General features: G+C 35.6%; 2 protein-coding genes and 1 long non-coding RNA gene across 3 annotated transcripts; 1 reads left to right on the top strand and 2 right to left on the bottom strand.

Annotated features, from left to right (window-relative positions):
• Nucleotides 1-1,821: 1,821 nt before the first annotated feature.
• LOC103827805 (glycine-rich protein A3) lies at nt 1,822-4,158 on the bottom strand. The gene is made up of 3 exons (XM_009103359.2): nt 3,977-4,158; nt 3,426-3,660; nt 1,822-2,285 (listed from the first exon to the last, which is right to left on the bottom strand). Exons 2-3 carry the CDS (start codon nt 3,634-3,636, stop codon nt 2,035-2,037), a joined length of 462 nt encoding a protein of 153 aa, XP_009101607.1. The 5' UTR covers nt 3,637-3,660; nt 3,977-4,158; the 3' UTR covers nt 1,822-2,034.
• Nucleotides 4,159-10,407: 6,249 nt separating this feature from the next.
• LOC103827804 (alcohol dehydrogenase-like 7) lies at nt 10,408-13,880 on the bottom strand. Its single transcript, XM_009103358.2, has 9 exons — nt 13,529-13,880; nt 13,312-13,448; nt 12,932-12,978; nt 11,550-11,878; nt 11,403-11,485; nt 11,254-11,329; nt 11,076-11,140; nt 10,899-10,994; nt 10,408-10,823 (listed from the first exon to the last, which is right to left on the bottom strand). Exons 1-9 carry the CDS (start codon nt 13,584-13,586, stop codon nt 10,545-10,547), a joined length of 1,170 nt encoding a protein of 389 aa, XP_009101606.1. The 5' UTR covers nt 13,587-13,880; the 3' UTR covers nt 10,408-10,544.
• Nucleotides 12,985-13,724, top strand: LOC117125838. The gene is made up of 2 exons (XR_004448282.1): nt 12,985-13,194; nt 13,261-13,724. It is a non-coding gene; the product is annotated as an uncharacterized LOC117125838 (long non-coding RNA).
• Nucleotides 13,881-17,170: the final 3,290 nt, after the last annotated feature.

Here is a 17,170-nt window from a genome sequence, read left to right as displayed (position 1 = left end):
TGCAGTGCTTTCGTAATAAAAACAAAATATATAAATACATATGCATATATAAAGATTTTTGTTGTTATTAACTGTGATACAGTTTTGGACATTTGGAATTTTAATAATCAAAGGACATACATTAATACCAGAGAGAAAGCTGGTCTTGTATATCAAATATATATACCAACAGCTTACGTACGTATGCATACATCACATCGTACCTGATATACACTGTACATACAAAAAATATACCGCTATGTATATATTTTACGATGTAACTGAAAAACTATAGAATCAAATTAAAGATAAAGAGGCTAAAATTCTCTCTTTTTCTCTCCTATGACTAAAAATATGGAATCAAATGAAAGATAAAGAGGTTAAGCCACTGAATAGCCAAAATTCTCTCTCCTAAAGTTTGCATAATTTGTTTTTTTGTTTTCTTTTCGTCGCTTCTCTAATTTTTGGTATGAAAGGGTTAAATCGTTCTATCTCCCTGGAATAGAGCAATTGGCGATGGTTGAAGGCAGAGCCGTTCCTAGAGATTCTTATGCCATAGGCGAATTTTTTTTCTTAAAATTTTACCAGAATGATTTGCAATGAAATAATACATTTTTTTTTATAAAATAAAAGTTTACCCAAAAAACTTGTTATTTTATGGTTTGTAAAAGCTGCAACACACAATATATATCATCTTTAACAGTAATAATCATATTAATTTTCATTAACAAAGCTTACTTTACAATTTTAAAATAAATAATAATGATATATAAAAAGAAAGTGGTCTAAGGATATTAATAGTGATTTAGATTCAAAATACCTTTTTATTTTAACACTTTATAAATATAAAAGGTAATTAACAAACTCAGAAAAATATAGAGATAATAAAATAAAATAAAAAAAACTAAATGTAGATATAATTGTAACTAATTATTTTTAAAAACTAAATTGTGATTGTAGAAAAGAAATCTTAACAATATTAATAGTCATCTAGGTTTAAGTTTAAGAAAAAAGTCACGCATAAATGTTTTACCAATTGACCATAAAAAATATTTTTTGTATAAATGTGCCCTACAAACATAAAACTGATGCCCTAAGCAAGTGCTTTAAATTTTCTTCACCAAGCACGGCTCTGGTTGAAGGTGACCTCACTTTCTCCATAATGTTGAGGGGTGGTCTCCGGTTGAAGCAAGGGGTGATTGTCACTCCAAGGTTGAGACATGCATCTTTTTCGGAGAGTCCGGTGGCTCCGGACATTGCTCGAGGACAGTGATGCACTGATGCTTCTTTAATGTGAAAACCACTGAAAACAATAGTTGAGATATAACTGAAATATCAAACTGGGTTTTACAGCAAAACCGGGTCACTGGTTCTAAGGTTTTCAATGGTTTTTGGCTGATTTTACTGGTTCAACTTGAAATTCGGTTTTGGAACGGACTAGGCTAAATAAAGGAGTCACAGTTGAACCGTTTTAACCGGTCGGTCCAGTCTGATTTTAAAAACACTAGTGTAAATGGATTGAACGACCTATTAGAAAGTGGCATCAAATTTACCACTGTTGAAAATTAATAGGCATTGATTTAAGGTGTTTTTATTTTTGAAAAATAGAATTTCATGGTTTTGAAATGATAATACTTAAAGAATTAGTAATAAATTATAACAATTATATATATAAAATCACCCAAATTATGTACGTATCGAAATTCACATTTTTAAATTGCTGATTGAATACACCGATAGTGTTGGGTAAGAAATCAGAAACTATTATATAGGTCACCTTGATCATACTCATCACTTCTACTATAGAGCAAAGTAAAAATCAATATATACAAGAACATAATATATAAAATCTATAAAAACAGAATATGTCATTAGAAAAGCCATAGATAGTTTCATAGTACACGTCCATATAATAATACCATGTTCATTATTAAGCCTGAATTATCGCAATTCGAACCAGCGATCTCTAACCCGACGAAAGTTAAACTTATAATGTTTGTGATTTATTTGAAACATCTGGTCAGTCCAGAGAGACATATCAAAGGGGCTTTTACATCACTTCCACTTCTTGAACTTACCTCCTCCAAACATCCCATGCCCACGTTTAAACTTGCCTCCGTGATGCTTAAACTTCCCGTGCTTCCCGTGCTTGAACTTACCATGACCATAACCATAGCCATGACCATGGCCATATCCGTGACCATATGCAGCGTGTCCGTAAGGGCTGTGAGAGCTATGAGCTACGTGGTGAGCTCCATAGGCTGCTGCAGCACCAGCAATCATACCCCCGATTCCTCCTGCGTGTCCTGAAACAAGAGTAAAGACAAATCAGATAAAGTTAGCATAAATCTACAAAGCTATCGTTACGAAAACAATACAATTAGACTTTGACCCACACAGCTGTGTGGATATTTTTAAATAATAATGTTTTTCAATTTGTAGTGTCAAATATTTATAGTTGTTCAATGATTTTAATTATTTGTATATGTGTGACATTTTTCATATTGTATTGTATCTTGATAAATAAATCAAAAATATATGATAAATAAGTTATTTCTTATTCGATATCTATCATTGTATAAATCATTTATATATTATATTTTGTATGAGTTAATCTAACAATTAGTATGTATATTAATATATTTATTTTACCAAATATTTTTTGGCAAAAAATAATTTATATTTTATGAAAAGGTCTCACAATTTTATGAAAATTATTACCTTTTCTATATTATCATATTCTTTAATATATATGGGAAAAGGTTAACTTTAAAATTAAAAATATTTAACATGGTTATATATTTATATTATATATAGTGGAAGCACTTTTTGTTGGGGATGGGTTATTTTGACAAAATGGTAAACGTGTTAGACTGATCCTTTAATGTTTTATGTTATGAGTGTTTTTGTATCCCGGTTATATATGTTAGTTGATGTATGCGGTTAGTGTTGATTATTGTAGTTTAAACTATATAAATTATAATAGGTGGATGAAATGTGTATATTTCTAGGGGATTGTCAAATTATAAAAATGCCATTCATAAGATCTTGTGTTTTAGTTTAAAATCAGTGGCATAAATTGTAAAATTCCACATGATAGTAAGATATGAATTTTAAAATTACATCTTTATTAATAGAAAAGATATCAGAAAATACTTTGTTCCTGTTTCTTTCTAAAGTAAAATCTAACACCAAATATGATACCAAATCTTTGTTTATCGTAACGACATATATACAAACACTCATTTTCAACATCTTCTTGAGTTAAAATCTACCACATATATGATACTAAATTTAAGACTCTATTACGCTTACTTCATCTAAGACAACTTCAATTATTTTTAAACTTCTTAACAAAGAGACATTTAAAACATTTAAGATACTGTCAAGCTACAGGGGAGGACTAGAAAGGTCGTTAGCAGGAGGCAATACAGACGATACAGTACCTGAGTGATGAGCAGGATAGCCAGTAGGAGCATAACCAGCATGACCAGATGCAGGAGGATAACCTCCATAACCATGAGCTGGAGGGTAGGCACCAGGTGGTGGAGGGTAACCTTGATGTGGTGGGTATCCAGCTGGTGGATAAGCCCCAGGACCTGGCGGGTATCCAGCGGGTGGATACCCATGAAACCCTCTGTCTTTGTCACCTCCCATGTTCTCTCAATCAACAAACAAAACCTACACAAAAAGACAATAAACACCACTTGGTTTAGGCCAAAACAACAACATAATCCAACCCCATTCAACTTGCAAAAACAAAGCGTGAACTTCAAGCTTTCATCAGGCGATCAAGCAGAAAAACAAGATTCAAGTAACGAGCTAAACCAGGAATGTAATGAATCATTGATTAGCTTAGAGATCAACGTAAGTACTCCCAATCAAATTGCATAAAAAGAGGCATTAACGTCAAGCTTTTTCATCATGGTATGAAACAGATACATCAGAGTAATCAATAAGTAGACATAAAACTTGAAAGAGATGAGAGCTTTTTTACCCGAGACGAATAGCGAGAAATGTCGAAACTGAATTGGAAGATAGAAAATATAACGAAGGTGTTTGAAGATATATATTGATGAGTTTGCTTTACACACGTACAAATATTTCCTTACGCTTCTTAGCAAAAAAAGAAAAAAAAATTCCTTACGCGGCAAAGTTTCTGAAAAGGTTTATTTCATATTTAGTCCTCGTACTTTGAGGATGAATATAATCTGACAATTATTCTTTATATATATTAATGAGGTACACATTTTCAACAAGAATAACGACACGTACTGGTGTTATTAATGAAAATTTAGAAAATATATTGAAATATCAAAGTGAAATGAATGGCTAACTGAACAGTTGATTTCAATTAGAGCGATTTTTCAGTACTTATAGGGGCGTTTGTGAATTATAACTAAAATATAGGGGTCAAAGAGACAGAGATAAGAATATATGTGTTACGTACTATTTTAGCGTTGCGAGAACGCGTAATGGATCCGTGATTCTACGAACACACATACGTAGGGATAATAAAATGCCTTTTCAGTTGCACTTTAATGGAAAAATGCCAAAAGGATCGAATCTACACGAAATTAATTATGATTTTCTTATTTTTTTGGTAACAAACTAACAAATTAAAAATAGCCACATGAGAAGATTGATACTCATTCCCCTGATTTTACGTCAAATATATAATTTTAGGCACGAAAAGGTCGTCCGTAACATAGGTTTGGAGTTGGGGAACTCGAAACATATGAAGTTACAAGATCCTCAGCTCGGGTCAAAGTACTGGTCGATGGTTTGAAGCCATTGATAATGGAAGCTGCTATGGATTTTGATTCCGGAGAGGAAAGTATCATCACTCTAGACTATGAAAAGCTTGGAAACCACTGCTCCATTTGCTACAGACTATCTCACCTCCAATCTCAATGCCCAGAGAGGCCCCCTCCAGCTACTAATGAGAAGACAGATTCCAACCTGCCAACTCATTCACATAGACAAGAAATTTCGACCTTTCCTCACGCACCTCCCAGGAACAAAGTGCCCCTGCTGCTAACTACTACAGACCTTTCCAACAAAGGCTTGACCGTCATGGCAAACCTTTTGGAGATAGGGTCTCTTCTGCCTCACTTCGCCCCCCGGGGCCGAGAAACAAAATCGCTGCAAACTTAGACCAACCTCGACCTTCTTTGGAACGTGCTAAGACGCCAGACGCAGAACAGAATGAACAAAGCTACACCTCTCCACCATACACAAGGAGAAGAACCAGCCAAGCTGTTGATCGTAGGAGAGATAACCGTAGGGAGCAAAACCATCGATCCCCTAACCTGCAATGGCGACCCAAATCACCGGTACTCAACCAGGAGGTCACTCCACCTAGTGCCCCCTTCATCCCACATACCTCTGTAGAGCGCAACTTGGATGTTGCAGATTTTCCTCCTCTCCCGGTAATCCCTTCAAGGGAAGAGGTCATGGAAGAGCTTCGAGTTGTCACTCTCCAATACATGAACTGTCCAGATCCTGTAGAGAGAGAAGCAAGGAAGCAAAGGGTCCTACAGAGTGAGCTAAATGGAGTCGTGGAGGAAACGGCAACCCACATACTGCAAGCTTCAACATCCGCAGCATTAGCCAGCTTAGCTGCCCCACAAACACTCAATCTTTCAGAAATCCCTATCCATGAAGAGGGTCCTGCGGATGTTCCAGAAACTCATACAAGGAAACGGGGCCGCCCTCCGAAAGTTCGAGACAATAGAAATGTGATCAGGCTTAGTCCAAAATCGTATTCTGGCATGGGTTCAAAGAAAAGAAACTTGGTTCGTCTCCAAGCCTCTCCAGGATCGACGTCGCGAGTTTCTCGCCAATCACGAACCTCTACTCGACAGAACAGGGCATCAACGACAAGTAATGCTCCCCCGATCGTTTTAATACCAGCTATCTCGAGACAGCAGACGGATTTTCCTCTGCTAACTCCCGATCTTCCTTAGCGATACTGAGCTGGAACTGTCGGGGGCTGGGGAACCCAATGACAGTCCAGCATATTAGGGAGCTTCGTCAGCAAGCATCTCTAGACATCATATTCCTCATGGAGACAAAGAATCCGGATCCCTTTGTTCTCAAAGAACTGAACTTCCTCGATCCTGATCACCATTTTCTTGTCCCCCCAGCCAGGCCAAACAGCGGAGGACTCGCCCTATTTTGGAGACAAGACATAGACCTGCAGATTATCTCCTCTTCTAAGAACCTCATTGATACTGTAATTTCGTATAAAGGCGCTACAGTCTATGTATCCTTCGTGTATGGTGAACCTGAAGTATCTAATAGAAATATTATTTGGGATTCGCTGATTGATCTAGCTCAGACAAGAACTTCTGCGTGGCTTTTAACGGGAGATTTCAATGAAATAGTAGATAACAGCGAGAAATCCGGAGGCCCGGAGAGGGCTGAAGGTTCTTTTGGCGCGTTCCGAAACATGTTAGCCAGCTGCAACCTCTTCGATCTCCAACATTCAGGAATTAGCCTATCATGGAGAGGCAAAAGGCGGACTCACCTGGTGTACTGCAGATTAGATCGATCACTTGTCAACCCGGCTTGGTCGGATAGCTTTCCCTCCGGAAGATGTCAGTATCTAGGTTTTGAAGCGTCTGATCATAGGCCCCTAATCACGGTCTTTGATTCAGCTAAGCGCAGGCGGAATCGTCTGTTCCGCTTCGACCGTAGGCTCCGAGATAATGAAGAGGTCAAGGAACTGATAGCGAATACCTGGAACTCCAACCCAGAGGCTTCCGTTAACTCAAGACTGGCTCAGTGTCGTCGAGCCTTATCAACCTGGACAAGAGAACAACATTTCAACAGTAAGGAGAAGATCAACAAGCTGAAGCAGAATCTGGACGAGGCCATGACTGACCCCCAGGGTAATGATGATCTCATCGCCTTACTAAATGCTGAACTTATGCTGGCGTATAAAGCGGAAGAAGAATTCTGGCGACAACGGAGTAGAATTATGTGGCTTTCACTAGGAGATAGAAACTCTGGCTACTTCCATGCTGTGGCCAAAGGACGAAAAGCCCGTAACAGAATGTCGGTAATAGAAGATTCAAATGGCATTGCCTACTATGAAGAAGAACAAATCGCAAGCCAGATCACTGCTTACTTCACAGAGATTTTCTCTTCGCTCAACAGTGATGCTACTGAAGGAGACACGAGAGAGATTGTAGGCTCAGCCATCAGGCCAAGCGTCTCAGAGTCAGCAAATGCGAGACTAAGCGCCATACCTAACACTGCAGAGATTAAAACCGCTTTGTTTCTCATCCATCCGGATAAAGCTCTTGGGCCGGACGGATTTTCAGCAAGTTTTTTCCACTCTAACTGGAGTACAGTAGGCACTTCACTGATCCGGGAAATCCAAGCTTTCTTCCGAACAGACCTTCTACCGACTGTCACCAACGTTACCTATGTCAGGCTCATACCAAAGTCCACAGGCGCCAAGCTCGTTTCAGACTACCGACCGATAGCTCTTTGCAACGTTGCCTACAAAGTGATCACAAAAATCCTCTCTCTCAGATTGAAACCAATTCTCCAAGATATCATCTCTGAGACACAGTCGGCCTTTGTCCCAGGGAGAGCCATATCTGACAACGTACTTATAACCCACGAGATCCTCCACTCTCTCAAAACATCGGAGGCCGTTATCCGATGTTCCATGGCCGTGAAAACAGACATGAGCAAAGCCTACGACCGTTTAGAGTGGCGTTTTATCGAGGAGGTTCTGACACGTTTTGGTTTCGCAGCCCCCTTTGTGCACCTGATCATGCAATGTGTGACCTCAGTAGCCTATTCCTTCCTAATCAATGACTCAGTCCACGGCAAGATCATCCCGTCTAGAGGGATTCGTCAGGGAGATCCGCTGTCCCCATATTTATTCATCTTATGCGGAGAAGTGCTCTCTGGGCTGTGCTTAAGAGCTCAGCGCATCGGACATCTTTCAGGACTGCGAGTGGCGATACCTGCACCGCGAATAAATCATCTTCTTTTTTGCGGACGATACTATGTTTTTCCTTGGCACGGACGACCTTAGTTGTATCTCGCTGATGGAAATTATTCACAAATACAGAAGGTCATCGGGACAGATGATTAATGCTTCTAAATCTTCCATCTTCTTCTCAGCCATGACCCCGCAGGTAATACGGGAACGTGTTAAATCACACCTCGGGATTGAGAAAGAGGGCGGAGTAGGAAAGTATCTAGGACTCCCGGAACATTTCGGTCGACGGAAGAGAGACCTTTTCACTGGTATAGTGGATCGTATAAGACAACAGGCTGCGTGCTGGTCCTCCCGACAACTCTCTCCAGCCGGTAAACTTGTTATGCTAAAGTCGGTCCTAACCGCCACTCCGGCATACACGATGACTTGTTTCCAACTGCCAGTGAGTCTTTGTAAGCGCATTCAATCCGCACTCACAAGATTCTGGTGGGATGAGTCCCCGGAAAAAAGGAAAATGTGTTGGGTAGCTTGGGAAACACTCACTGCACCTAAAGCATTGGGAGGTCTTGGTATCAGGGATATCCAAGCTTTTAACACGGCCTTACTCGCAAAACAGTCTTGGCGGATCATCTCGAAACCTGATTGTTTACTTTCCAGAGTTCTTAGAGGCAAATACTGCAGCAAGGTGTCTTTTCTTGAGGTAGAACCTCTGAAGTCCGCATCCCATGGGTTGCGGGGAATTCTTGCAGGCAGAGACCTCCTGGCAACTAACCTGGGTAAAGCCATTGGTGATGGGGAAAGCACTAGAATCTGGAAGGATCCTTGGCTGAGTCCCCTTCTTCCGACCAGACCCATAGGACCTGCAAATGAAGAACATCAGGACCTAGTTGTGGCGGACTTTTTATGTCGAGGAAATACAGATTGGAACATTCAGAGAATCAAGGAAGTGCTACCTAATTATCTGACTGACATACTGAATGTAAAACCGAGCATCATGGGAGTTCCGGACTCGTTTGTCTGGCTAGCATCGAGGTCAGGAGTTTACACTGCGAAATCTGGATATTATGTTGCTGCATCAATGGAGTTAGCTGCTAACAGAGTTGAGGCGAGACCCCTACCAGATCAGAACCTTTACAAATCCATTTGGGCTAGTAAAATACCACCAAAGCTATATCTATTTCTCTGGAAGATAATGCAAGGAGCACTAGCGCTTGGAGAAAATTTGGCTAGGCGAGGCATCCTCAACAACATCTCATGTCGCCACTGCGGAGAACCAGAGACCACAGATCATTTGTTTCTTCACTGTGTCTTCACACGACAGATATGGAGCTCACACATCTGGTCTTCTCCCTTTGACCCAAGGCTTCATGCCACCTTTGCGGAAGCTTTCATCGGTTCAACAGCGGCCACTAATCTGCCACCATTAGGAGTAGCGACTAACCTTTTTCCTTGGATTACTTGGGGAATCTGGACAGCAAGAAACTACTATGTCTTTGAGAATAGAGTCTTCACACCTAAGGAAATCATAGCGAATGCTATCAGATTGGCAAGAGAATGGAGCATCGCGCAAACATCTCCATATTCATCTTCCTCGCCACAGCTCAGCCGAACGCTTCCACCAACTCTGACATCCCCATTTGTAGTCTGTTTTACTGATGCAGCTTGGCAGGCTGGATCAAAGAAGGCAGGCTGTGGATGGATCTTCACGGACCACCGGGATGCGTGGTTGAAGCAGGGAACGAGTACCTTCAACTACACTTCATCGCCACTGATGGCTGAGGCTCTCGCCGTCAGAACAGCTCTCCTCAATGCCCTCGAAGCGGGCTATACCAGAATCTGTATTAAATCAGATTGTCAAGCACTTGTTGCTATTATCTCCTCGAAACAACACCCGGCGGATCTCCACGGAATCACTCGGGATATCGAGTTTCTATCTCTCTCTTTTGATTGTATCTCCTTTGTTTTCATTTCCAGAAACTTGAACTCGGCTGCTGACGCCCTTGCAAAATCATCTCTGTACTCTGCTCCCACCAACTAGTTTGTTTGGTTTGGGTTTCTTCTATATTATTCAGTGTTCAAAAAAAAAAAAAAAAAAAAGTTTTAGGCAAAATATTTTTATTCATTAGTTTATATAATTCAACATATGATTAATAATCCTTATTTTCGAGCTTTAACCTTTATCTTATTAAGAATTTTTTGTAGGATAGCTTTTTTAAAAGTTTTTGTCACAAAATAGCTCTAAATAGTAGAAAATGACTAAAATAAGTTTTATTAAAGGGTATATATTTTTACCCTGGAATTAACTAATCTAGACTTAGGATTTAGAATTAAGGTGTGGGGTTTTGAAGATATAGTTTTAAATTTTAAAAAATAAAAATTAAATATTAAAATTTTAAAAAATAAAAAAGATTATTTTGGTCATTTTTTTTTTGAAAACTATTTTTGTGACAAAAACTTAAAAATAGCTATTCGAGAGAATTACCCTATATTTATTGTTTGGATTTTGTTTTTATAACAAACCATGATAAGAAAAACTTAAACATGTAACATATATGAAATTTATTAAAAGATGAAGAGATAGAAAATAGGTAAAACGCCATTAGCCCATCCACAACACACATCTGATGCATCTCCCGTCAAGGAGTAGCTGGAACGCATCATTGATGTCCTCAAATTTCATCTCGTGTGTCACAAATTTATCCAGCTCAAGCTCCTTGCTCATGTAGCGTTTAAGAAGAAGAGGAATGTGTGATTTAGCCTTTAAACCACCGAACAACGAGCCCATTAGAGTCTTCCCGTTGTGAAGAACATCGGACGAGTTTAAGCAAATTTCTGAACCTGGCTTGTCCACCCCTAACGTTATCGTCTTTCCCCATCCCTAAACGTTGATTCAACCAAAAAATAAAACTCTGAACCTTATAATTTATTTCTAGGCGTATATCAGCGATCATACCTTTCTGCAACATGCATACGCTTCTTGAACCAAAGAACTGCTTCCAACACACTCGAAACAATAATCTGCTCCCCCACCAGTCATCTCATTGATCACCTAAACACAAAGATATAAATCAAACGTATAATATATAGATGTTTATCCATTTCCATGGACGCAACTGCGAAGTATCATTACCTCGCTCACACGCTTGTTTCCGCATGTCATCGAGTTTACAAACTCAGTTATTCCAAATTTTTGGCCTACAAAAAGATGATGATTTTATAGCAGTTATGATTAATTTACTAAAAAAACAAATTATGATTTAATACGATTTTTGCAAGGTAAGCTATAGACAAAATAAAATATCACTAACCAACTTCGAATTTTGTAGGATTTATATCGACACCAATGATTCGAGAGGCACCACAAAGTCTTGCACCCTCAGCAACCTAAAATTGCACAAACCTTAACCAAACTCAGCACCTCAAAATTAAAATAACTTATTGAAATTTGCGACTTTACCGCTAGACCGATAGAACCAAGTCCAAAAATCACAACAGTTGATCCTTGTTCAACTTGGGCAGTCTTCCAAGCAGCACCAACACCTAAATAAAAATTCATTAGAAATCAAACAAATGCCAAATCTCTGTTACAGTTTTATTGACTTACCAGTGGAGACTCCGCAGCTGAGGAGACAAGCACGGCTAGGAGGAATAGAAGAATCGATCTTAACCACGTGAGCGACATCAAGAACAGTGTATTCACTGAAGCTCGAGACATTTAAGAAATGAAACAGAGTGTTGCCATTCAGGTCAGTGAATCTACTGGAGTTTTCGTATCTTGGCATCCATGGTGAGACCTTGAAGGGAAGTCTGCTGCATAAGTTGCTCTTTGGAGATTTGCAGTCAACACAGTCACCACAGTCTGCCATAAATGTTGGCAGTACAGTGTCTCCTACTACTACTTCGGTGACGTTTTCACCCACACTCTCCACAACTCTGTATATTCAAATTTCAATTCCACGACATAAATTTATTTAAAATAAAAATTGTGTTCCATTTCAAAAAAATAAGTTGCGTTTTTAGACCCTTTGAAGCATAACTTTGCAAAAAAAAAAAATTGCAACAATTGGTTTAGGTAGCTTAGTCAAAATGTAGCCAAAAAGCCAAAAAAACTTTGCAACAATTGGTTTAGGAGCTGTGATCTTAAACAATACGTAAGTCTTTAAGGGAAGTGTATAATGTTTAATATTTGGTTGATACTGGCAACATGCTTATCAAGCCCTATGGAAACTGATTTATTGTGCGTCAGACTAAATAATTGTTTTTAAACATGAAGTTATGAGTAACTGGGGAATATAATCCGTAAACATACGGGAGTGATTGGGGTTGGAGTTGAAGTCTAGGTGGTACGAGGTCAAGGAAGATCGGTTCAGTGTTGGTGGATATTATGAATGTATATGATCTGTTAAAAAACATAGTTTGTTTGATTGGGTTGGGTGGTCTAGTTGTCTCAATGATTATTCAAAACCTTCTGTCTATTCTTGCTAGACATGCAGAAAAACATCTATGATTGGCTATCCATACAATTTTCAAAGAATAAAATATCTATGTTTGTGTTAATTGAATAGCGATAATAGATGTCTCTATACATCTTTATCGCAGTCAACGAAAGTTTATTAACGTTAGCACCCCAGTCCTTAAAAGTCCAAAAGCCACTTGTTGTAACCTCTCGTGTGAGGTTTGAAATGAAGCACCGTATTTGATTGACATAGAGAATTTTATTTTTGCTACTTGTCCTATAATAATAATTTATTATGAAGAGAAGTTGACCTAAATATTTTTTTGGGAAAAGACCGAATATACGTTTTCAATTTCATACACAGGATTGCAAATATATTTGTTTGTTTCTGTAAAAGCTTGAAATCTAGCGGTCATAAAATATGCAGAGTACATATTATCTCAATAAGATATTTAAAAAGTTTTCGATCAGTAACATCTTTAAAAGGTTTAAAACATGATAAAATTTGGATGGGTATAGTATAGACTAACCCAATTGCTTCGTGGCCTAGAATCCTAGGAAAGCAGGCTGGAGGAACCTGCGTAAACAGCCAATCACAAGACGTTATAACTCTGATTGTAAAGTAACAACGACCACAATATATTAATCCGATAATATTTTACTCAATAAAAATTAAAAATACTATCAATGGTCATTGGGTCAATACTGAGTCTGATACATACGTTAAAGAACTAATTTTGGATCTACCGAAAATCGTGAAATACTGAAACATTTTATCAAGAAATAACATCATGTAAATTCATTTTTTCCGTTTTTGATGTCTTCAATGATTTTAAATAAACTTTTTTCATGTAAACAGAGAATAATAGCTAAAATCATGAACCATAGAAGAGAAGAAAAAAGAGAATACTTGGAGTTTCCAGAAGGTGATGTCACTGTGGCATAGAGCTGTACAAATGATTCGGATCCGAACCTCGTGAGGCTGCGGCGGCGCAACCAGGATTTCTTCCATCACTAGTGGCTCTCCGGCCTTCCTACAAACCGCCGCTGCCATAGAAACATAAAAGTCAACGCTAGTCAATGAACGACACTTATAGATAGAGGGCCTTTCTTTCCTCTACACTAACCTTTGCAACGGATCGGTTTAAGTGAAGACTTGTCGCCGGAGGACTTGTTGTTTTCCATCTCTCTTCCTAGTTTTGCAGCTTTGGCCTTTGTGAGTCTAGTGCGTTGCTGTATTATGTCTGTATATAAACTTGTTCTCTAGATTTATTACCATTTTTGTCGTTGTAATATTTAATACATTTCTTTTCTGTTTGTGTTTATCTGCATTCGGTGCATCAAAAACTTTCTCTATATTGTTTAGCAGGTGTTTCCTTTCCTTAGCGCTTGGGTCCATAAATATTTTATAATTATTTGTTAATAAATCAATAGTTAAAAAATATAATGATATATTATTATCTACATTTTCATTTGAAAATTCTTACATATTATAATTTTCTTCAAAATTTGATTGTACACTATATAGATTATATAGAAATAAATATTAAAAATCAGTCAATATTCTGTTTTCAATTATACAAAATTAATAATAATTTTACTCTACTCGATTAATATTTAGTTATATGTTTTCTGTTTTTTTATAATATTAACCATTTTTATTAAAATATTTTTTAGATAACAGCACAATATATTATATATGAATTATGTTTTTATATTAAAATATATTTTTAGATTTTGGGTAATTATTATTATTATTAATTTTAATCACTCAATCTAATCAAAAAATCAAATTCATTTTTATTTTATGGCTAATTTATACTATATTCTATTCACTAAATGTATAAACGATATTAATCAATCTAACTTTTAACGTGAGAACTCGAATACGAAAGCACTTCACAAATAATAATATAGATTTATAAAGTATAACATTGTATTTGTAAATATAATATTTTTTAATTATTGTTGTATAAATTTCTAGATGCATATAAATACTATTAAGAATTTTTTAATCATATTTCGTAGTTATATCGTTATTTGAGTGACATAAGCAATTAATTTATGTGTTTAGTATTTAATTTTAGTTTTTACTTATCAGTGACTTATTGGATGTATAATTGTTATTTACTAGAAACATATTTGTATCAGAATGAATTTTTGTTTTTGTTTTCTAAAATTGTATAAGATAATTTTATATTAGTCGAAAGATTATTCCGAACTCTGAGCTGATAGTGTGATAGCCAGTTCACAGCATTAAGTGTGTTCCTCCCGGAGCCGACTGGATCAACCGAGAAGATATATAAAAAAATATTCATATTTTAAAAAACATTGTAAATATTCGATGAATTCTGACTAATATCAAATAGTTTTATTAATAATAGGTACAATAAATTAAGATGATGATTTGTACTAATGCTAATTAATATTTGATTTATTTAAAAATCTAAAACTTTATAAAACTTGATTTAATTGACTATAATATGTAGTACTGAAGCTGATATGGGTGTATAATACATGAAAAAAAAATTTTATTTTTCTGACGAAGCTTTTAGTTATAATCTATAGTAAATTATCTAATTTCGTTCAAAAAAGTAAAGTAACTAACTTTCATTTATTTTTCTTTATTACATGAAAACTGTGAGAATATTTGAGATATGGTACAAATTTGATATAATTGATTCTAAAATTTTTAGTAGATTTCATGCATAACATAATCATTTATAATCTATTTTAAATTTTAACTGTTAGAAATTTGTTGAAATTTCCTTATTTGTTATTTGCTTAGTAATATCTTTTAAAGTGTATTTTTGTTATGAATGTGTATTAGCTAGTATTCATATAATTTTTCTATATCATATAGATGTTCAAAAAGATGGTTCTAAAAGATTATGATTTACTATATTTACAAAGGCAGAGCTCATAATTTTTAAGAAGATGGGAAAGAGATCTGTTCTTTTGACTATATTTATTAGGATATTAATACAAAGTAAAATAAGATTCCAATTGGATCGAGATCAATACAAAGCTAAAGAGTTATCAAAATTAATATGCAAATTAATATGGGTTGACTTCTGTACACCCCTCTCAACTAACTATCCCACATTAAAACCCTTCTGACTTTTAAGCTCTTTAGAGCATCTTTAACCCTAGCACCCCAAGTGGGGTGCTTAATTTTTTTTTTTTTTTTTTTTGGTTTTTTCTCTGATTTAAAAAAAATAATAAATAAAACGAACAAATTGCGGGCCGCCACGTGTCAGTGGGGCCCGCGATACAGCTCAAGCACCGGCGCCAGATCTGGCGTTTTTGGCATCGCTGCTTCTCCTTTTTTGGTGGAACCCACCCTTAAGCACTCCTCTTAGCACCTGCTCTTAGGCCATCATTAACCATGGAAGCTTAACCATGGGAGCTTTAAAAATAAAAATAAAATAATGGATGAGTGGGTCCCACTATTTTCAAATATTGAGTGGTTTTAAATTTTTTTAATCAGAAAAAAGAAAAAAAAAAGAAAAAAGAGAAAAATAAACATCCCAAATGGGGTGCTGGGTTAATAATGCTCTTGGAGCACCAGCATCGGTGTTTTTTTGGAAAAATCTCTTGCTGCAAAAATTAATTAACAGCTAAACATTAGCAGAGAGAAACATCAAAAGGTAAGACCATCTTCGATTGAGGTTCTTCCTGTTAGAGTTCTTAATATATGTATTATGTGTATATATATATGTAAATAATTATGGAATCCACAATTATTGTAGAACCCCATAAATAAGGGGTTTTAAGAATTCTTAAAACCTTCTTTTAAGAATCTTTATCTATGGGGTTCCACAAAAATTGTAAATTCCACAATTAATTATACATATATATATATACATATATCCATATATACATAATACATATATTACTTATACTTATTCTCGAAATGTTTTTATGTGAATAAATGAAATTATTATTTTATATTTTAAAATATTATTTTATTTAATATATTATATTTCAGTTTAATATTTTTATTTTACTAAAATATCAAACATAAAATGTTACAGCCAATAAAATATTATTTATTTTGTTTTACATAAAAATTTAATTTGATAGTTTAAAAAGAATTGGGCTATACTATTTAATTTCAAAATTAGTTACTGAAATATATAAAATATGGTCAATATTAAATATGATAAACAGTCAAATGATAATTACCTAATGACAATATATTTATATTTTTTTAGAAATGTTATTGTTTAGATGTTTTTTTTTGTTAGGAGAATATTATATATGAGTAATTTTAGGATGTTTAGTTAAATTTTTAATGAATAGTCTAATATAGACTTGTGTATGGTAGATAAAAAATAGGACTCTATTTTAATAGAGTAGACTAGATTTTGATCCGCGCTTTCAAAGCGCGGAGGTTTTTTTTTTTTTTTTCAATTGACAAATATTTAGTAAATGTCACATTTTCATATATTTGTGTTTTATTTTATAAAAGACTTAAACTTTTTATCTTTATTTATCGTATTTCATTTTAAATGACTATTTATGTTTAAAAAATTAAACTTTATTTCTTTAATGAATTAATTTGGTATAACTCTGATAAATTAATTTATTATCTGGTTAATATTTTAATTAAAAAAATTATATACTTTTAATAAAGATTTATACTTTTCAATGAAAAAATTCAATTATTTTTATGAATGCTTAAATTATATTAAGAAAAAAAATAATAATAATTAAGAATAGTTGAAAAAAATTATTCGAACTTGGACTCAATGGCCAAAGGAAAA

Source organism: Brassica rapa, chromosome A06, assembly GCF_000309985.2.
Source record: "Brassica rapa cultivar Chiifu-401-42 chromosome A06, CAAS_Brap_v3.01, whole genome shotgun sequence".
Lineage (NCBI taxonomy): Eukaryota > Viridiplantae > Streptophyta > Magnoliopsida > Brassicales > Brassicaceae > Brassica > Brassica rapa.
The sequence above is the reverse complement of the archived record's forward strand: the minus strand, read 5'-3'. Positions and strand labels throughout refer to the sequence as shown.